A 22175-nucleotide genomic window follows, 5' to 3' on the forward strand; every position below is an offset into this window, starting at 1 on the left:
ATTGTTTCATACCAAATTTCAAGGATGTTAAGCCACTTACATAAAGTCCTACAACTGATAAAAATAGAAGCAGGATTCACATCCAGCTCTTTTAAACTCCAAAGCCCATCCACATGCTTTCTCAGACTGTGTTTCCCGGAAAATAAAAGCCTACTCTCTCGCAGTGAGCTCTTCAGGAGCCGAGGCGATCTCCCTGCTTTCCCAAGCCTGACCTTCAGCTGGGCATTTGATCTGTTTATTAAGTTATGACTAATGGCACTGTGAGACACAGAGGACCGCACATTCAGACCTAGTTTTTGATTGTTAGGGGAGGTTCAGGGGATAAACATCATATTCATATTCTGTGTTGAGAAAATTCAATTGCAGCTTTCTCTTTCAGAGCGCTAGGGTTGGCAAGGGGCTTCTGCTGGGTCCTGCTTGGCTTTAATAGAAATGAAACCTCCAAAGCAGGAGGACTGTTTTGGGAAAGTGGCCACTAATGGGGCCCCATGGGGCGGGGGCCAGGCCTGAACCGGGCAGTTTGCATATTCACTTTTACAAACAGTTGGCTCAGAGTCAGCAGTTAATGGAATGGGAATGATGTTCCTGTACCAAATCATTTCCTGAAAAAAACATTTCCAATTGCAAACATATCTCAGCCTTTCTTCTTGGGTTTGTTATGTCTCTGTGAGTGAATTAAAGAGGCAGGGCAGAGGGGAATGTTTCTGACTGGGGATTTTTTCATCTGAAAACATTTTTAACAATAATCTACATAGAAAAAGAGAGCCGTTCAGATCCACCTTTCGGAATCCTGGCTGTGAATATTGCATTTCTGATTAAACTTCAAAGATGTTTAAATACCTTCCTATTTACAAATTGGCTCACTCTGGCTATACAACAGGTCTTGGGACAGATATGACTTCTCTTCTCTTATAAAATGTAAGCTAGAAATGCACGCATGCATGTGAATGCTTACACACACAGACAAACACACGCACACACACACACGGGGTTGGTCTAAAATGTAAAATTTTTTTTTTCTTCTGAGAACAAGATGAAATCTTTTGCATCCTAGACACTGCTTTGGCAAATTCTGCCTCAACTCAACTTGTGTGGTTGAAAGGTGGTCTGACAATTTGGATTATTTATTCAACAAATATTCCTTGAGTGCGTACTACTCCTGAGATGTTGTTTTAAGTAATAATAATAGTAGCATATATTTACATAGCTCTTACAGGTGCCAGACACTATTCTGAGTACTTTACATATATTAACTCAATTAATCTTCTCAACAACCCTAGGAGGTAGGCAATATATTATCACTCCCATTTTGTAGATGAGGAATCTGAGGCATGAGTGAATGATGAACTTGCCCAAGATCACATAGCTGGTGAGGGGTGGATCCTGGATTTGAATGTAGGCAGTCTGACTCCTAACCACTGTATCATCTGGCCTCTGTGGGGATCTATAATGAACAAGAGAGAATAAGTGCCAGTTTTTGCAAAACTTACATTCTAGTGGGATGAGATAGTTAACAGACATAGACATAATAGTTATTTCAGATTGTGATGCGTGCTATGAAGAAAATAAGACATGAGAGGGAGACAGAGGGCAAATCAGAGAGTCTTATAGGTCATAGTTAGGAGTCAGGGTTTTATTCTGAGTATGATGGGAAGCCACAGGAAAGTTTAAAGCAGGAGAACATCTGATCCTTTTTATATTTTTGCGGAACGTCCTGGGAGCATTGTGGGAAGTAGGTGAGGTGTGAGGGAAACGAAGGCAAAAGCAGTAGACCAGTTAGAAGGCGGTTCCAGTGGCCCAGTTAAAAGACTATGGTGGCTTAAGCTAGGATGATGGGGGAGATGACTGGGTTCAGGTCCTCGTCTTCAGGTAACACCCACAAAACTTGCCAACATATTGGACAGATGCAAAAGGTGAGGAAAAAGGAGAACTGAATGGTTCCTCAGATGTGGATTTGAACGATTGTGTAAACAGTGGTGCCATCTACTGAGGGGCATAAGAATAAGGAAGGCAGAGTTTGTTTTAGTGCTGTTATGGTGGGTGTGAGGGTGTTGAAAATCACAAGATCTGTTTTGGATGTAAATGTGAGATCTCTATTAATAGACTTAAGAGGAGACATTGAGTAAGCAATTCAATTCATAAGCCTATAGCTCAGTGTTGGACCTGGGCTGGGGATTTAAATGTGGACATGGCCAGCATTTAAATGATTGGGATCACCCAGGACAACTGCATCCACTTGAACTTCCTGTGATGCAAACATTCTATAACTGTGCTGTCCAGTATAATAGGCCATGTGGCCATTGAGAGCTTGAAATGTGACTGGTATAGCTAAGGAGCTGAGTTTTTAATTCATTGGTATTTAAATAGCTCACGTGGCCAGTGGCTACTGTATTGGACAGCGTGGACCTTGGGGAGAAAATGTTGATAGAGGAGAAAAAGTCCCAGGCAGGAATAAGTTTCTTCATTGGCCAGTAAGCCCAGCCTTGCGTCCACATTTGAGCATGCCTTTCTTCCCACTGCCTGCTGCATGCATAGCAGCGCTTGTTAGCAAAGTAAGCAGAATGGTGCTTTTTTATGAGAAGTAGCCTGGGAAAGCAAACTGGTAGTTCTAGGGGAGATGTTAGAAGAAATTACAGAAGTCTTAGTTGTTCTTAGCTAGAAAACAGATGCAGTCGTATACTTATAGAATCATTTAGGCTTTGAAGGTATCACTTACATTTTTCTGTTATGTTTTGTGAAGGAGAATTCTATGGCATGGTGGGTATCTGAATTTGGAGATTTAGGGCAGTGACTGGCTGATGTCCTATGTGACTGTCAAGGGCCCACTGCAAAGGGACTAAATGCCAACCTCATCATGCAAGTTGTATCTCCTCAGGGCAGAGTGTGTTTTACTCTTTGGCAGTCTCCTTCCCTGGCCAGCTGCAGCTATCAGTGAGTTTGCTGATGTGAAAGAACTCTTTGTAAGTGACTGCCTTGTGCTTAAGGGTTCTTGCAAGTATACGTTGGCAATTGGGAAGGCCAAAGTCATAAAAAAATAAATAAAATGGAAAGATGGGATGTTGCTTTTATTAAGGTTGATTGCAGCTGCCATATTAGCTTTTAAAGAACCTCTTGGTGACCAACGCCTTCCAAGAAAATTGCCTGTGTGTACATAATTGGCAAAAATCAAGGGGATTTAAGTCATTGCTTGTAGGAGGGGTAATCCAATGCCAGCACTCACCAAGTGACCATCACACAACTGGTTCTGTGGCAGGAATCTTTTTTTTTTAATTGGAGTCTCGCTCTGTCACCCAGACTGGAGAGCACTAGTCGCTCCCGACCACTGCATCCTCAACTTGCTTGTCAATGGCAATCCTTCTGCCTCAGCCTTCCAAGTAGCTGGAACCACAGGTGCGTGCTACCACACCCGGCTAATTTTTTATTTATTGTAGAGATGAGGTCTCATCAAGTTGCCCAGGCGGGTCTCGAATCCGCGGGCTCAGGCAATTCACTCACCTCAGCATCCCAAAGCGTGGGATTACAGGCTGAACTACTGAGCCCGGCCTAATTTTTTTATTTATTGTAGAGATGAGGTCTCATCAAGTTGCCCAGGCGGGTCTCGAATCCGCGGGCTCAGGCAATTCACTCACCTCAGCATCCCAAAGCGTGGGATTACAGGCTGAACTACTGAGCCCGGCCTAATTTTTTTATTTATTGTAGAGATGAGGTCTCATCAAGTTGCCCAGGCGGGTCTCGAATCCGCGGGCTCAGGCAATTCACTCACCTCAGCATCCCAAAGCGTGGGATTACAGGCTGAACTACTGAGCCCGGCCTAATTTTTTTATTTATTGTAGAGATGAGGTCTCATCAAGTTGCCCAGGCGGGTCTCGAATCCGCGGGCTCAGGCAATTCACTCACCTCAGCATCCCAAAGCGTGGGATTACAGGCTGAACTACTGAGCCCGGCCTAATTTTTTTATTTATTGTAGAGATGAGGTCTCATCAAGTTGCCCAGGCGGGTCTCGAATCCGCGGGCTCAGGCAATTCACTCACCTCAGCATCCCAAAGCGTGGGATTACAGGCTGAACTACTGAGCCCGGCCTAATTTTTTTATTTATTGTAGAGATGAGGTCTCATCAAGTTGCCCAGGCGGGTCTCGAATCCGCGGGCTCAGGCAATTCACTCACCTCAGCATCCCAAAGCGTGGGATTACAGGCTGAACTACTGAGCCCGGCCTAATTTTTTTATTTATTGTAGAGATGAGGTCTCATCAAGTTGCCCAGGCGGGTCTCGAATCCGCGGGCTCAGGCAATTCACTCACCTCAGCATCCCAAAGCGTGGGATTACAGGCTGAACTACTGAGCCCGGCCTAATTTTTTTATTTATTGTAGAGATGAGGTCTCATCAAGTTGCCCAGGCGGGTCTCGAATCCGCGGGCTCAGGCAATTCACTCACCTCAGCATCCCAAAGCGTGGGATTACAGGCTGAACTACTGAGCCCGGCCTAATTTTTTTATTTATTGTAGAGATGAGGTCTCATCAAGTTGCCCAGGCGGGTCTCGAATCCGCGGGCTCAGGCAATTCACTCACCTCAGCATCCCAAAGCGTGGGATTACAGGCTGAACTACTGAGCCCGGCCTAATTTTTTTATTTATTGTAGAGATGAGGTCTCATCAAGTTGCCCAGGCGGGTCTCGAATCCGCGGGCTCAGGCAATTCACTCACCTCAGCATCCCAAAGCGTGGGATTACAGGCTGAACTACTGAGCCCGGCAGGAATATTTTTGTACTAATGCTCCATGTGGGGCTGGATACTTGGAGGAGAGAGGGCTAGCAATCTTTGGTGGCTGTTGACCTTCTTATTGTTCTTGAGGAAGGTGGAATTGTCGATTTCTAGGATTTGAAAACTGCAAAAGAACTTCCTGGTCATCTAGTTGAACTCTTCATTTCCAGCTGAGGAAAGGGCATAGAGAGGTGCCTGGCCCCAGGTCCCACAGCTTATTAGATCTGAAGGGACATGACCAGAGCCCAAGAGAGAAGCCAGGACAGAGGCATTTCTGAACAGCGGCTGGGTTGGGTCAAGGAGAGAAGGTAGATGTTCAGAAAAGAACCTCAGGGAAATCATACAGGAGAGAAGTCAGAGGAGGATGGAACCGAGGATGGAAGTGGCTTACAATACACATATAGTCTCAAACCAGTGACCTTATTTGGCCAGTCAACAGTTACCAGGCACCCACTGCACACACCAAACAGGAAGCCCTTGGAGGAGGGGCAGACAGGAGACCGAAAGCAGAGACTCAGAAGGAAATCAGTGCCCACTTTGCTTCTGTTTATCCTGAAATCTTTTCCTAGAGGAGACAGATTTCTGTGCTGTCAAGACCTGTTTCTCCAAGGAAAGTCAGTGAGGTGACAGTTGAAAGAGGTGAGATTAAGGGGACAATTAGATCCTTTCAGCCAGGCGAGGCCACGAATCGATTGTAGGCTGAGTAACAGCTCTAATCTAACATTAGTGGGTTTTTTCCTCAACATCAATATTGAACACACTTGCTACAGGGATCCAGCCCCCTGCCATAGCTGGCTGATATGTGACCTGACTCTTCCTTTTGTTTCAGTGTCCGAGCTTCAGGAGGAAGGAATGAACGCCATCAACCTACCCCTCAGCCCTATCCCCTTCGAGTTGGACCCTGAGGACACAATGCTGGGTAACTGTGCCTCTTGTCTCTTTGGATTCACTGACTGCTTCCCAGTGTAACCATCTCCACTGAATTTCCTTTTCTTTTTTAAGAGGAGAATGAAGTGCGAACCATGGTGGATCCAAACTCTCGCAGTGACCCCAAACTTCAAGAGCTGATGAAGGTAAGAAGTAATTGGGAGGAACCTCAGGGGCCTCACAGCCTCGACAGGCATCTGTAGACCACCTGCTCTGTGCAGGCACCCCAAGAGCCCCTCAGAGAGAATATATTAAAAGTCACAGCAGCCCTTGCCCCAGGTACAGTAGATGGCCATCTAAAATGTAACTGACTGCATAAGTGTGGGACATGACAAATGTCCAATGAACAGCACTGATCACAAGCGCCAGAGAGGTCAGTACAGGCCAGAATCTCAGAATGCCCTAAGTTCTTTCGTTTCTCAAGGACCCTCAAAAGCACCCTGTGGAATAGGAATTAGTATCGTCCTTATTTTCCAGATGAGGAAACTGAGTCTCAGAAAAACCAAGTCGTTTGTTTATAGTCACAAACAGGAGTGGAAGAGATGCAACTCAAACAGAAATAAAGGAGATTAAGTGAAACACTGTGCGTGATATCCCTGAACAGGAGCTGGCATGTGGTCACCCCTCCAAAACTGTTCCTTTCTCCCCCTTCTTATTCCCTGTCCTGTGTTCTTCCTCATCAACGTCACCAAACTGTACTTAAGACAAAAAAGCACTGAATATCAGAGTGATTCATTCCCAATGCAAATCTAGATATGTCCTTCCCCTGCTCAAGACCTGTCATAGTGTCTCCTCTGCTGCAGGCTGCAGCCCACTCCCGGGGTGGTATTTGGGGTCCAGGCTCTAGCTGCCTCTTTAACCTAAGGTCAGCCCCTGCCTGGCAACACAGGGACACCAGACCTGCTCCTCTTCCCACACTTCTCACTGCCATGCCTGGCTTATGCAGCCTCCTCTGACTGGAAAAGAAGAGTCTTCTGCCTTTCATCTGAAAGTCACAGTGCGGCCACATCCTCTGGGAAGCTTGTTCTAAATGCCAGTGTCATCGCTCAGCACCTCCTACTGTTGCTGTGGCCCTGCCTGTAGTTCTCTTGTAGAGTCCACATGCTATTATAGCCTACTCATATACTTCTCTGTCTCCTTCACCAAATGATCAGCGTCTTGGGGTTACAGACTCTTATTTTTCCATCACTGTGACCCAAGGATCCAGTGCATGATGTCACTTATAGCAGGTATTTAATAAACACTGGATAGATGAGTGGGTGGAGGGAGGAAGAAAAGGGGAGGAAAAGTAAGTGGGTGGATGGGTAGGGATTTCTAAATCAGCCAGGCTATTCAGAAGCAAAATCAAATGCATGTGAGTTGGGCCATCTCTCTAGGGACTGGAGGACTGAGGACAGTCTTCTCAAGATGTATAAATGTTCCTTTGTTTGCTCCCTGCCTGAGTCTGTGCTCTTACTCCAGAGTCCAAGGAAGAAGGCAATCTGGGCTGGGAGGCCGTGCAGACTCTTACATCTCTGGACCACATCTGAGCCCCACAGGCAGCTGAGCTCTGAATGTTGGGTATCTGGCCTTTTCTGATATAATCTGTGCTGCCCACAAATGGTAACCACTGGTCCGGTGAGACCTGAGCCCTTGCCTTGCTGTGCAGAGAGAAGGTGGAACATTTGTAGGTTCAGGCTCTGCCTGCTGTTGTATCTCTCCAAGGTGCTGGGCCTGTGTGGGCAGGGGACCTGAAAAAGGGTCTAGCCCTGTGCTTGTTCCTGTCTGGGGCACTCACCATGCTGGAATATGTATGCTACTACTTGCCCAGGAGACCTCCAAGGGTGAGGACACAGTCAGAATGGGCTCTAAATGGTTCAGGTTTCAACAATGATCTCCTAGACCCAGATCTACACTTGGGCCCAGTTTGAGGGAATGGAAGATTGGAGACGCACATTGCTGTGCAAAAGCCTACTCTTCCTGGTCAACTCCTACTGTTCTTTTAAGAGTTTTCTCAAGAGCTGGGCACAGTGGTGCAAGCCTATAGTCCCAGCTACTTTCAGATAAAGAGTAGGCAGAGGCTGAGGTGGAAGGATTGCTTGAGGTCAGAGTTCAAGGCTTGCAGTGTACTACGATCACCCCTGTGCATAGCCACTGTACTCTAGCTGGAACGACATAGTCCCAGCCTCAAAAAAAAAAAAAAAGAGTCTCTTTAAACACAAGCCTTTCTGGAAGCCTCCTCTCATTCCTGCTCCCTTCTGCTCACTCCCAGACTATGGGTGTGTTGTAATCCTTTAGTTGACTGACTTTCTCCCGGCAAGCCTCTCTAGGACAGAAACTGGTCTTTCTCTATTGAATTCAAGACATTTCCTAGTTCATAATAGGTGCTCAATAATTGCTATCATCCTGCCCTGGCATAGTAGAACAATGTGCTGTAAAGCCCCTAGGCGCCATTGTCAGCTCTTCCTGGGATGGAAACATTGTTTTATAAGGCAGTGTATTTATGCTGAGGCATAGAAGTCTGACACAAAGACGATGTTCTGTAGGATTCCATTTCGAAGAAATCAGAAAAAAAAAATGCAACACTGGAGTGGCTCCCTGAGGACTGTGGTCAGGGGACAGGACTAGGTATAAAAGGACCTAACAAAGTATCTTAGGGTGAGGGCACTTTATCTTGATTGTGGTGAGGGGTCACACAACCATGTATAATACCAAACTTTGTCATTGTATGCCTAAAATTGTCTAATTTGATTATACAGAGATAATATCTTAATAAAGAAAAGAAAAAAAAATGAAAATAAAGGCAACACAGTCAGCCCTCTGTATCCGTGGTTCCACATCTGAGCATTCAACCAATCACAGAAAATATTGAGGAGAAAAACTAAACAATAAAATTTAAAAATACAAATAAAAACAATATAGTATCACAGCTATTTACATAACATTTACACTGTATTAGGTATTGCAAGTAATCTAGAGATGAGTTAACGTATACAGGAGAATTTCATACGTTATATGTAAATATTATACCATTTTATGTGAGAGATTTGAGTATCCATGGATTTTAGAATCCATGGGGGTCCTGAAACCAATTTCCCAGTTTTGAGAGACAACTGTATACAAACTTCACTTTCCTTACCTGAAACATGGAACTAATGATATGTGCCTCTTGGTGGTGCTGTGCAGTTTAATGAAATGTCACATGCAGTGTCTCCTTGCAATGCCTGGTGCACAGTAGGCTTCAGGTTGTGACTGCTGCTAAGAGATAAACAAGAGAGAGGAGACTGCACTGTCCTATGAGAGGTGGCTTACCACAGAGAAGAGGATGTACACTTAAGAGTGAGATGGAAGAGGGCTCCCTTCCGGCCTCTACCCTGGTGAGCTCTGTGACCTTGGGCAAACCTGTTTACTTCTGTGCTGATTAACCCTCCAGAACATAGTGGTGACAGTAACCACCTTGCCAAATGTCAGCATGGGAGATGGCTTTTTTTTTTTTTTTAAATAAGATCTGCATTTCATTGAGTATTTGGTGCTTGCCATAGATAATCCTCTTCCCCTACCTACTGTGGAAGGCACTTTCATGCTCAGTTTTAGACATGGGAACCAGATGCTCAGAGAAAATGACTAGCTTGCCTTAGGTTCATAGACCCCTGGGGTGTGTGCACACACATGCACACAGTTCCACAGATGACAGTGGTCCACAACCATTTAGTGGGTAGAGCTGAGTTTCAACCAGTTTTTACAACTCCAAAGCTAATCCCCTTGGCTGGCACAAAGCCACATACATGAATGTTGCTTGCTGTTAGTAAGTCATGGTAGGAGTCTAAGGAGGTATGAGCACTTGAAGGGTGTACACCTAAAAATTAACAGGGCCACTGGGGCTCACAGTCACAGCTACCTGTCCACACGTTAGTCCAGTGGATAGTTCTGCTGCTTTTAAAATCTGAAGTTCACTTTGACTTTAATTGTTCAGGATAAGAGAGTTGGTTTATAAGATGGTACCCTATGACATGTCTCTTATTCTTATACGTGCTCTCTCTTATTCTCTCCGTAGGTATTAATTGACTGGATTAATGATGTGTTGGTTGGAGAGAGAATCATTGTGAAAGACCTGGCTGAAGACTTATATGATGGACAAGTCCTGCAAAAGCTTTTTGGTAGGAGGAAAGTTGAGTGTTGCGGTGGATGTCTTTAAACTTGGGTGGATGCACCACCTACTTCTGGCTAGCAAGAGTAATTCTCATTTCACTGCGGCTTACTGGAAATGGACTGTGAATATGTAGAGTGTGGGATAACAGATCAGTGAAGGCTTTAGATATCCTCTTCTTGGAATCTTTCACATGAATGAACTGCAGAGGGAGTCTCCATGACCAGGGGATCAGCTCCCTCTAGCAGCAAGGGTCCCTAGCTGGGTAGATGTATAGCTGGAAAACACACCCCGTCCTCTCCAGAAAATTGTGTATTTGTCACCTCCATAGATACATTTATGTTTGTGGGTGCAAGGAGGCATTTTTAGATCTCTGTCATCTATAGATGTGTGTATGTGTGTATGTGTTTGTGTTCCTCTGTGATCTATGGACCTGCATGTATATATATCTTCCTCTGTGATGTACAGACCTGTATGTGTGAATGTTTCTCTGTTATCTCTGGACGTGTGTGTGTGTGTGTGTGTGTGTGTTCCTCTGTGATCTGTGAACCTGTGTGTATGTGTTTCTCCCTGAGTCACCTCATAGCTCTTCATGTGAAAATGTAAGGCCAAAGGGGAGAAAAAGGAGAATTCAGGGTCAATCCTTACTGTTCAAATTCAGCTTGAATGAGTTGGGCTTCTGCTCACTGCTCCTGATTTAACTCTGGCCCAAACTTTTCCCTCAAGTTCTAGACTCCAGTCCTTAGCTGCCACTGGACTCCTCTGTCTAGGTGCACCTTAGTCTTAGTTCACCTTAGCCTTAGTTCATCCACCTTTTAATGCTGTTTCTTCCCCCTTTGAGTTCACAGAATCCCCATCCTTGCTCTTGCCACTCTGCCCCTATCTGCTGGGGTGGAGAGGTGGTCACCAAAACCCATTTCTTCTTGCTCAGAAATCTCTCCTGGATCTATCCTCTCGGCCATTTTCACTTGTCTGCTCTGTTCCTGTCTGAACTATTGAAGAAACTTCCAAACTCACCTCTTCGCCTCCCATCACTTCCTCCATCCTGTTCCCTCCACGGCTAGCACAGGGATGTTTTTAATCACCAGTCCAATTTTTCCAGGACTGACTTATAACCCTCTGTGACTCTCTCCTGCCGGACAAAGTCCAGAGCATTTCATCATCTGACCCCAGCTGTCAACTCAACCTCAGCTCCAGCCCCTCCCCCACATGTGGTTCACACAGTGTGGCAATACTTGGAAAATGCTCAGAATAGTGCCTGACACAGAGTAGATGCCCGAGAGAGGTCTGTTGTAATTTTTGTTGGTTTTACTATTTTTATGTATACTCTTGCTGCGTTATTATATTATTATATGCATTATTACAGGTACCATGCATATTAACACCCCTGTACTGTTGATCATGCTGTTCCTTCTACCTCTGAGGCTCTTCTTCCTGCTTTGTTCACCAGGGCAAACCTTTATTGTTCATCCTTCCCATCCCTAGTGCCTCCCTCTTATAGCCTCTACAATCAAATGTGCCTCCCTCTTATAGCCTCTACAATACAGCCACATTTACAAGAGATAGTCATATACTCTTCTGTATTCACCCCCAAATATATCTGATCTATATATCTGAAGTAATGTGTGTGTGTGTGTGTGTGTGTGTGTGTGTAGTGTATTTATCTTCCCACACACATATATGTGTTTGGGAACAACGACAACAAAAACACCAGAATTATCTTTTGGAGGGTGGGCCCCTTATAGTACACTCAGAATTTGTTCTTCCAGATCAAATAGTCAGCCAAAGTTTTTATCTGGAAGTTGAGAAGGTTGCATCACAGTTTGCAGAAGAAACGTCCAGAGTTGTGGCAAACGGGTGACTGGTTCTTCCACCATGACAATGCACTTTCCACTATGACGATGCACCTTCCACCATGACAATGTACCACATTGAATGTCTAGCAGTTTTTGACCAAAAAAACGACTTATCCCTAGGTTCCCATCCTCCTTATTCACCCAATTTTGCCCCGAGCAACTTTTTTTGTGTTTTCCCGGATAAAAAAATTCCTCAATGGGAAACATTTTGCCAAGATGGAAGATGTAAAACAAACAAACAGAAAATGGCAAAAGGAATAAAAGGCATCAAAATTGACCAGTTTAAGAACTGTTTTGAGCAGTGGAAAAGCATCTGGATAAGTGTATCACATCAAACGGAGAATACTTTGAAGGTGACTGAAGTTTAAACATGTAAGAATAAATACACAATTTCTTATTAATAAATTCTAGATTTTTTTAGGTCCCCCTCATATGTGTACATGTATGCATGTGTGCCTTAGAAGACCTTCCTTGTTGTTTGTAGCTATTTATGTAAATGTATGTGGTCTTCTCAAAGACAAGAACCAAGTCTTATTTATTTATCCAGGCTCCCCCAGCACGCTAAGGTTATCTAACACATGTTTCCTAACACTTAATCAATGTATATTGAATGAATCAATGAATGCTTATAAAATCTAGTAATTTCTAGGAAGCTAAACTGATTTGGTACTCAGACATCAATAATAATGAGCATTCATATTTCAAATCTTCTATACTCCACTGAATACAGAGAGGAAATGAAAAATCTTCATCACCTGTTGACATGGATAAGCTAGGCACCTCACTGAGCATCTCTTACAGTGACTATAGATTTTAACTCCTCTGGGAAATGTCTAGTTAGGATAAACTGTCAAAATGTTCTATGCTAGACTTTCCAGCAAGGGTGGAACATGACCACAGAGTGATGGAACATAGTCATGGAGTAATCATGCCTCCAGGAATGGTTACAAAACCGTTCCGCATCATGGCTCTGCAACCCCAAGTCAGGCATTGCACACAAACAGATTATTTCAGATCTCAGCCTTCATGTTGAAAAGGCGATTCACTACAGAGGTGATGCTTCTGTGGTAAACTTAAGTTTAGACCCTCAAAGGTCAATGGCTGCATATAAGCATTCAAAATCTACAGGCATGATACCCAAGTGGAGAGAACCAATTGGCCATTAAAAAATGTGCACTAGAAGCTCCTGGAAGGGGTCAGTCTAGAGGCAGAATTTAGGGTAATCTTTCTGACCTCAAGTTCCCCTCTGGCTATTTTTCTTTTCAATGGTCTTGATAACTTGGATCACATGGTTAAGGTGATATCTACCAGATTTCTTCACTGTAAAGTTACTGTTTTTCTCTTTGTAATTAATTTATTTGAAGGAGATACTTGGAGACCATGTGAATAACCTGTTTCTCCTGAAACTTCTCCCACTAGTTTTAGCATCCTCTGATGGAGCATGTCTGATGCAATTATTGTAGTAGTGGTCTAATGGTGATTGTCTTTTCCCTTTATTCCTTCTTCTTTAATTAATTGGAATTCTTCTAAAAAGAAGAGTTATCTTGTCACTCCCATTTATTTATTCATATCACTATGTACATGGGATTTTTATTTTATGCTTTGGGTTTTAACCCAGTATTATCATTATTCGCTTTTTTGCTCATCTGCTTCTAGCTTTTTCCACTGAGATCTCTTTCAGTTGAAAGAGTTTAGGTCCTGAACCCTTTCACACACTACCCATATTTTTATTTTCTTAGTACTTCCTTACTTTCTGGCATCACAAAATACGCTTGGGCCATCTTATATTTTCCTTACCCTAGTCCTGGAATCAACCACTTCTCCAAGGAGCCTTAACTTTTTAAAATTGGAGAACGATGTTTAGATGTCAAGATCCGGGTAGATTATTGAGTGTTTTTAACTTGCTGTCTGCAGCATAAATCATGAAAAATCTGTATCTAGGTATGGCGATCTCACCTGGTGGTTACTAAGGTGAGTCAGGCAAGATCATTTCCAGAAATTCAGCTTTCACTTATATTAGGGCTTGAGCCTCCTTGATAAACTGAGTTAGTTGGATATGGAGAATTGGAGGGGACTGAGTTTGAGATTAGTGGACTAACTATGGAACACCGACACTTAAAAGATGATGGAAATGGCATAGGGGCCTCCAGTAGTCCAGGAGCACACATATCTCAGACATCAGGATAAGGCTGTGGAATCCAGGAAGCCATGTTGATAGCATTGTGGAGCAAAGACTGAGAACCTAGGAGAAGTGAGCAAGATGCTGAGGCAGGGGTCTCTTGCCAGAGGGCTGTGTATATTTATTGTTGTGGTGAAAGCCTGAACACTTGAGCGTCCTTGAGATGCCAAGGTGGCCTCTGCTGGCAAGGACAGGCTGGCTGTTCTCAGGTGGCAAGTGCTATGGGGAGCAGCAGCATGCTTGGTTAACCTCTATGCAGTCAAATTCTCCTTGCTCATAGCAGTGTCTTCTGCTTGTGGGAAAATCGGCCTTCTTGGAGTCCCCAGGTATTTCTCTTAGGTTCTCTTGGAACAAACTCTCCTCAGTCCTTTTTCTTAGCTGCCTGACCCAGCACCTCCACGGCTGCTTCTGTTTTCTGAGTCTTCCCTCTTGCCCTGGCAGCAAATATGAGTTTAGGTTTTCCTAAAAGCAGATGCTAAGACAAGGACTTGGGTAGAGGTGATCTTAGAAAGTACAAATAGCCAAGTGGAGAACATAAGAAGGGAACAGAGAAATGCCAATTGAGAGTATATTAACAAGAACAGCAGCTCTGTTTCAACCACAGCTCATACCTGGGCCCTGTGAGAAACCAAGTGTTTCCCATAATTATGTTATATTTCTCCTGTGGCTCCCATTGCCCTGTGGTTGAGAGTTACCTATACAGGAAACAAGAACCTCCAGGTTGTGCTCCTGTAGTAGCAGATAAGTCTTTGGGCAGAGGAAGAGAGAGCCTTGGGGGTCAAGGTGGCCATCTGTGTACAGGGAGCTGTCTGCACCTGCAGGTGAGCACAGGTGAGGCAGGGAGGTTGGGGAAGGGGCATTGCCATCATCCCAAGAGACCAGAGGTCCCTCGTTGTGGGGGCCCTTCCTCCTGGCACTGGCCATTTCTTTGTGCCGTGAGTGTCACTGCCAAGAAAACATCAGATGCTGGCCACTCTGGCCTTTCTTCTTCATGACACCCATCCCATCCTCCCATGGGAGCAGCTCCAGCCATTTCTAAATCTTGGAGCAAAAGTTTCCTCACCCCAGAATGAGGAGTAAGTTTCCCCCATCCCATGCCAAAGATTCACTTCATTTCTTGTCAAGAAAGTCATAGAATCATCCAAAGTTGGGACACATTTTCCAACATCTCAGTTATGTAGGCATATCCATGGTCATCTAGTTGCATTTACATTCCCAACACCTAGACAATAGTTGTGACTGAATGAGAGAGACGGAGGATAAGCGATTCCAGAAAGGTACCTACACAGTGTAATTTATCATCTCATTTGAACATGAACTGCTGCCTGTTTCTTATTGAGCTTTCCTGGCTTGGGATGTCTCTGTAAATTTCCTTATGGCATGTTTTATTAGACTGATCCTTATCTTTGAACATGTGCATGTACTGGGAACAGAAAAGGCCTGTTTTCACGGATGAGAGTCATGAGGTTACAGGGTTCTTTTTTCTGGTTTTCACAATAACATATGACAGAAACAAGATATCTTCTCCAGGCCTGAGATCAAGAAGGGAGGGTCTCTTGGGCATAAATGTTCTAAAGGAGAGTGGTTTTGTTTTGTTCTGTTTTGTTTTTTTGTATGCGTAGTTTTTTTTTTTTCCTGATAGACCCTAATTGGTACGTTTTACACTGATCTTAATCTAGTCAAATAATATCCACTAAGCAAAAACCACCATTTAGTTTACTATATGCTAATTGCTGAGTTTAGGAATAGGAAATAAAATATATCATGTCACTGTCTGCAGGTACCTCAGAGCCCGGTACAAAGGACTGTGAGGGAGTAGAAGTTTGGACAAATCTTCAGGAAGGAAGGGACTTCATGGAAGGAGCAGAATCTCAATCAGATGAGGGAGAAGAGCATGCTAGCCAGCATAGCAAAAGAGTTTCTGGGAAGAAATCAAATTTTGTTGATTTTGGCATTAATGGAGGGATAATGTTGTAGAACAAGGAGTGAGTGGGTCGGTGACCATGAAGGTTGAATGAGTTATGTGACTGACAGGAGATGAGAGTCAGCTCCCACGTCTTAGTATCCAACACTAAGGACTTCTTGGAGAAGTGGCTAATCCTAGGATTGGGGTAGGGAGTATAGATGATCCTGAAGTATCCTGCAGGCCAAAACGATGTGCTGGGAAGGCCGGGCTCGGTGGCTCAGCCTATAATCCCAGCACTTTGGGAGGCTGAGGTGAGTGGATTGCCTGAGCCCATGGGTTCAAGACCAGCCTGAGCGGCTTGGCAAGACCTAGTCTCTACAATAAATCAAAAATTAGCTGGGCATGGTAGTACATGCCTATAGTTCCAGCTACTTGGAAGGCTGAGGTGGAAGGGTATCCTGTACCCAGCAGGTTGACGCTGGGGTAGCTGTGAGCATGCCACTGCACTCCAGCCTGGGCGATGGAGTGAGACTACAACTCAGGGAAAAAAAAAAAAAAGTGCTGGGAAAAAAGTATATATATATATACATACATATATATATATGACCACACATTGAAAAGTGTCCAGGACCAACCTGAAAGAGCTTCCAATTGCCAAAGCTGAAATTACTTGAGAAAAATGTGAATACCAGTAGTATTGGATTATAACTCAAAGTCTAAAATAAATATCCTTCAGTTGATACTGATATAAATAACTGAATAAATAAATGGAAGCAAAAAGACAAGTCTTCTTTATAGAAGAATTCCAAATACTTTATGTAGATACGACCCCTTCAAGAAGACGGACGTTAACTCCCCACCCCTTGAGTGGACTGAGTTTAGTGGCAACTTTTCATGATTAAGGTGGAACATGAGGAAGGGATGGGAGGAGAGTGTGATAAAAGGGCACTTTATCTCTGTGGTCTTCCCCTGCAAGACACATAACCCTAGTCTAGCCAGGAGAAAAATCTAGGAAAAGTTTAACACTCTAGACCAGCATTCTTCAAAACTGTCCAGAAAAAACAAGGAAAGTGTGGAAAAACTACCACAGAACAAAGGAAACTAAGGAGACATGAATAATATAAGAGGCAACCTGGACAGTTTCCTGGAATAAAAAAAAAAAAAGAACATTAGAAAAAATGCTAGTGAAACTTGAATAAAGTGTGGAATTTTGTTAACAGGTACCAGTATCATATATAAGTAGCTGTGACAGTGTGCCATAGTAATAATGAAAGATGTTAGCAATAGGAGAAACTGGGTTCAGGGTATATAGGAACTTTCTATACTATGTTTGGAACCTTTCTATAAATCTAAAAAACATTCTAACATAAAAAGTTTCCTTAAGATGAGACCCACGTTATGGAGGACCTTGAACTAAGAGTTTTAGATTATGTTGGTTGGAGAGTGATAACTAGTGATGGCTTCTGAGCAAAGCAACATGATCAGAAATGGAGCTTTAGGAAAATTAATGTAAGGGCAGTGGGAAGGTTGCTTAGAGACCTTGGAGAAAACTCCTCATGAGCAGAGCAACTCCTCATGAGATAATGATGGTGTCAAACTCAAGAAGTGGCAGTGTAGACAGGGAAAAGCATTAAGAGGACCTAGGGATGTAGGGAATGAGCAACTGTGGGTGTTGAATGGGGATGACTCCATGAATGCCTGGAGAAGCAGCATCTTGAAGAGTTTGATCATGTTGGTTTTGAGGGTCACTTCCCCAAAGTTGAATGGGGATGACTCCATGAATGCCTGGAGAAGCAGCATCTTGAAGAGTTTGATCATGTTGGTTTTGAGGGTCACTTCCCCAAAGTTCAGGCTGAAGTTGTAGCTATGCTACAATTGAAGCAGGAATGAAGAGACAGGAGATTTGAATTTCAGTCTTGGTCCCACCATTAAAACATATTTCTGCAGCTCAGATCACTCTTCTGTAAAATCAGGAAGATGACTTATAAAACATCTATGGCTGAGCTGTCCAGTTCAGTAACCACTAGCCACATGCAGCTGTTAAAAGTAATTAAAATTAAACATTCACTTTCTCAGTCGCACTAGCTACATATCAAGTGCTCAGCGGCTAAATGTGGCTTCTGGCTATTAGATAGGGCAATTTGAAAAAATGGACCATTCCATCCTGGCAGAAAGCTCTGTCGGATAATGCTGCTCTAGGTCTTTCTGCTCTAATTGTCATTCATTTCAGGATTGCTGAATATGATATATCCTGCTATTCTTAAACTAGATGATGCATTTTCTTATCTCTGAAAAACTCAAAAGTTAGATGCAAGGTTTTTATTATTATTATATCTATAAAAAGTAGAGAAGCCCTCTAACATACCTCACTATGTAGACAATGGCATAGTACAGAATCATGCATGTAGTATGCCACTGTGTGTGTGTGTTAAGGGATACATCTACACATCTAATGCTATCTGATGCATTTATGTGTGTGTGTGTGTGTGTGTGTGTGTGTGTGTGAAGGGACATATCTTCACATCTAATATTTCTGAATGTGTAGAATGTTTCTGGTATCAGAGGAGTTTGAGGTTACAGTGACCCACGGACACACCACTGCACTCCAGCCTCAGTGACAGAGAGTGATCCAGTCTATAAAAAGATAAAATAAAATTAAAATATATGTACATAAAAGAATGTTTCTGGTAACAATCAGTAAACTGTCTCTGTGAAATGGCCCTAGGGAACATTGAACTGCAGTGGAAAGGAAGAGACTTCATTTTCACAGCTTGAATTTTTCTCTGTGTTTATATATTATCAATCTTTTAAAAAGTGGTTGAGTGTATATATAAATTTCAGGAGCAAAACTGAATTAATCTACCAGTAGATGGCAAATAACATTTGATTCATTTCAATAGCCATTCTAAGTAAAAAAGAGAGAAAAGGACTATCTAAATATGATAAAGACCATTAAACAAAACCTAACAGTGAACATGATAATAGTGAAATATCAAAGATGTGATATTAGGGACAAATAAGAAATAATGACTGTTAACACTATTTTTTCTTTTTGAGTTGGAGTCTCACTCTGTCACCCAGACTGGAGTGCAAGGGCACACTCCTGACCACTGCACCCTCGACCTGCTGGGCTCCGGCGATCCTTCTGCCTCAGCCTTCCAAGAAGCTGAAACTACAGGCGCGCGCTACCACGCCTGGCTATGTTAACACTATTTCAAGTGTTTTAGTGGTTCTAGTTAATATACTAAGAAAATAGATTTTAATTTTCAGCATTATGACTGACTGGCTGTTCAGATAAATCTTGGTACAACACACTTTAAAAATCTGAATAAGCCTTTAAGAACATATTTTTGATCCCCCTACTGGGAATATACCCCGAAGACCTCAAATCACTCTATAAAAAAGATACCTGCACACGTATGTTTATCGCAGCATTGTTCACAATAGCAAGAACCTGGAAACAACCATGCTGCCCGTCAAAAGAGGACTAGATTAAAAAAATGTGGTACATATACACAATGGAATACTACGCAGCCATAAAAAAGAACAAAATCATGAATTTCGCAGCAACCTGGATGGAACTAGAGTCTATAATACTGAGTGATCTCTTACAGAAACAAAGATGCGAGTATCACATGTTCTCACTCATATAATGAACCTTGAACATCCAATGTAATACTATAAGAAAATGACTGACGGTACTGGGAAACTATGGAGGAGGAGGGGGATGGGATTAACAGTCACAAATATCTGTCTGGGGATGGGGAAACACCTCTTATCAACAGGGTGCCTGAATGAAACGTAATTGTACACCTAACCCTTAACTGTACCCCACAAAATCATAATAAAAAATATTGATTAAAAAAAAAAAGAACATTTTTTTGTATGACATGGCTAAACTGGTGTGAAAGAGAAGAAAATTCTTCTGATAACAAAAACAACAAGGAATAATACATCCAGTGGGATATGTGCTGATTCCCAAGAACCTATACCTATATCCTGAAGTGTACTGCATTGGGAGACAAACACTGAGTAGAGTCTGAACAGGAAAGGGTGTTGGAACAGAGCCCCCTGAATAAAGCTATAGTCTTAGAAAGGCAACACTTTCAATGAGTAAACTACAAAATCTTGTCCCTCAGAAAGATAAATTATCTCAACCTTGGATATGAATGAAAGAAAGAGAGAGATAGAGAAGAAGAAGAAAGAGAGAGAAAGAAAGAAAACGACTGCCCCTGATAATTCCTTATTAAAAGTTTGTGCTCATACAGATTTAGGACTAGGATTCTACTTTTATGACTTTTGAAAACCTCCAAGCCTGTAATCCCGCGCCTTTGGGAGGCTGAGGTGAGTGGATTGCCTGAGCCCGCGGGTTCAAGACCTGCCTGGGCAACTTGGCGAGACCTCATTTCTACAATAAATCAAAAATTAGCCGGGCATGGTAGCGCGCGCCTGTAGTTCCAGCTACTTGGAAACCTGAGGCGGAAGGATGGCCGGAGCCCAGCAGGCGAGGCTGCGGTGGCCGGGAGCGGCCACTGCACTCCAGTCTGGGTGACAGAGTGAGACTCCAACTCAAAAACACACAAACAAACAAACAAGCAAAAAACCTCCAAGCTGAAAATTTAGTTAAAAATTGACTCAAGGGATGGAATTAGCAGTTCAGGAAAACTGCCAGGGGTGTGGGGAGTGGGGAACTTCATCAAAAAGGGCAACTGCATAATGAATATTTGTATACCTAACCCTGAATTGTACCCCACGTCTTTGAAATAAAAAATTTTAAAGTTAAAAAAAAACTTATCAAGTAAATTAACTTAGGCAATATTTTAAAAATTGACTCAAGTTACTAGTGCCCCAAGACAGAAGCAAACATATGTTCTTCCTTTAAAGAGGAATGAACTCTAAACCCAGGCCACAAAGAATTCCCAGAGATAAAGTTCCAAGAAATATTAGCTCAAATTAGAAATCACCAAAGACATGAGTAGTAAGCTATCATGAGCAGAGTCAACAGAATAATAACCTATGGATTAATACCAAAATGAATTCTAGAAAGAAAAAAATGGAGAATGGAGTATAGTAAATATTTAAAGACATAATTAATGAGGATAATTTTCTAGAACTGATGAAAGACGTGAATCTTCAGATTCAGGAAGCTCAGTGAATCTCAAACAGAATAGTGAGAAATCTATACCTATATACTTTATAGTGAAACCTAAGAACACTGAAGACAAATAAATGATTAAAAGCAGAGAGAAAAACTTGATTTTTGATAAAGGAACAACAGACTGAAAGCTGTTTTCATAAGCAACAATAAAAACCAAAAGATACTGAAATTATATCTTCAAAGTCCTGAAACAATTTGTCAACTTATGAGTTTATGCCCAGCAGAAAACTGCTTTAACAAATGATTATATGTAGTCCCAGCTACTCAGGAAGCTGAAGTCGAAGGGTTGCCTGCGCCCAGGAGTTTGAGACTGTGGTGAGCCATGATTGTGCCACTGCACTCCAGCCTGGGCAACAAAGTGAGACTCTGACTCAAAAAACAAAAAAAAAAAAAAAAAAAGACAATCATTAGTTCAAGGAGAACTTGACAAATCCACTATTACAGTGGTACATTTTTAACCCTTTGTACTGGGAGACATTTCATGGATCACCTACAAGCAACTCAACTGTACTTTTTAATGGAATAATGAAAAACAAATTACTTCATATTAAATAGTATAGTGTTGGAACCAGTTATTTTATTGCAATGATACTTAGCTTATAATGGAATTTTGGACATTGAAGAACTTATTTATGACAAAAAAATCAAAATGTTTTATCTTAAGTTTTTCTAGTGTGTGGTAACATGTGAAACAGTCACCTACATGTAATAGTAATTTTTTTGACATCTTCCACCTGGTATTTCTCTTTTGGAACAGACATTGCCGTCTTGTTTTCTTCCTCCCACATTAATAATATGTAATTTATTGTCCAGTTTGCTGTTCAAAGACAATGTGGAAGCACACTCATGATTTCTGAAAACCACTTCTCAACTGATCAATCAGAAGCTTGAAAAATTTCAAGATTTTCATTGTTGTTTGGGGTTTTTTTTTTTTGATGCTCAGTACAGTATATAGGAGTTATTAACACACATTTCTAGTCCCCAGAAGAATAATTTCCTCTACCATTTAAAAGACTTTTGCAAAAAACCAATATGTAGAAGCATAGTGATCTGCACAATCAAAACAGCCTCGTATTGGTCCAAGGTCAGGTATATAGACTAATGTAATAGGATAGAGATTCCAGAAGCCAAACCTCAATTTCTCAACCAACTTATCTTCAACAAAGCTTCCACCATCAACCACTGGGGAGAGAAGAGCCTATTCAGTAAATGGTACTGGGAAAACTGGCTGACCACATGCAGAAGATTAAAACAAGACCTCTACC

General features: G+C 42.5%; 1 protein-coding gene across 1 annotated transcript in view; it reads left to right on the forward strand.

Annotated features, from left to right (window-relative positions):
* PARVA (parvin alpha) overlaps positions 1-22175 on the forward strand; it is a 167433-nt gene that overhangs the window by 109240 nt on the left and 36018 nt on the right. Inside the window, 3 exon segments of the mRNA XM_008051270.1 lie at positions 5588-5677; positions 5761-5831; positions 9719-9821. Coding sequence (XP_008049461.1) covers positions 5588-5677; positions 5761-5831; positions 9719-9821 — 264 coding nt within the window.

The sequence above is a fragment of the Carlito syrichta genome, unplaced genomic scaffold, assembly GCF_000164805.1.
Source record: "Carlito syrichta isolate Samal-C Ts95f unplaced genomic scaffold, Tarsius_syrichta-2.0.1 Scaffold169247, whole genome shotgun sequence".
Lineage (NCBI taxonomy): Eukaryota > Metazoa > Chordata > Mammalia > Primates > Tarsiidae > Carlito > Carlito syrichta.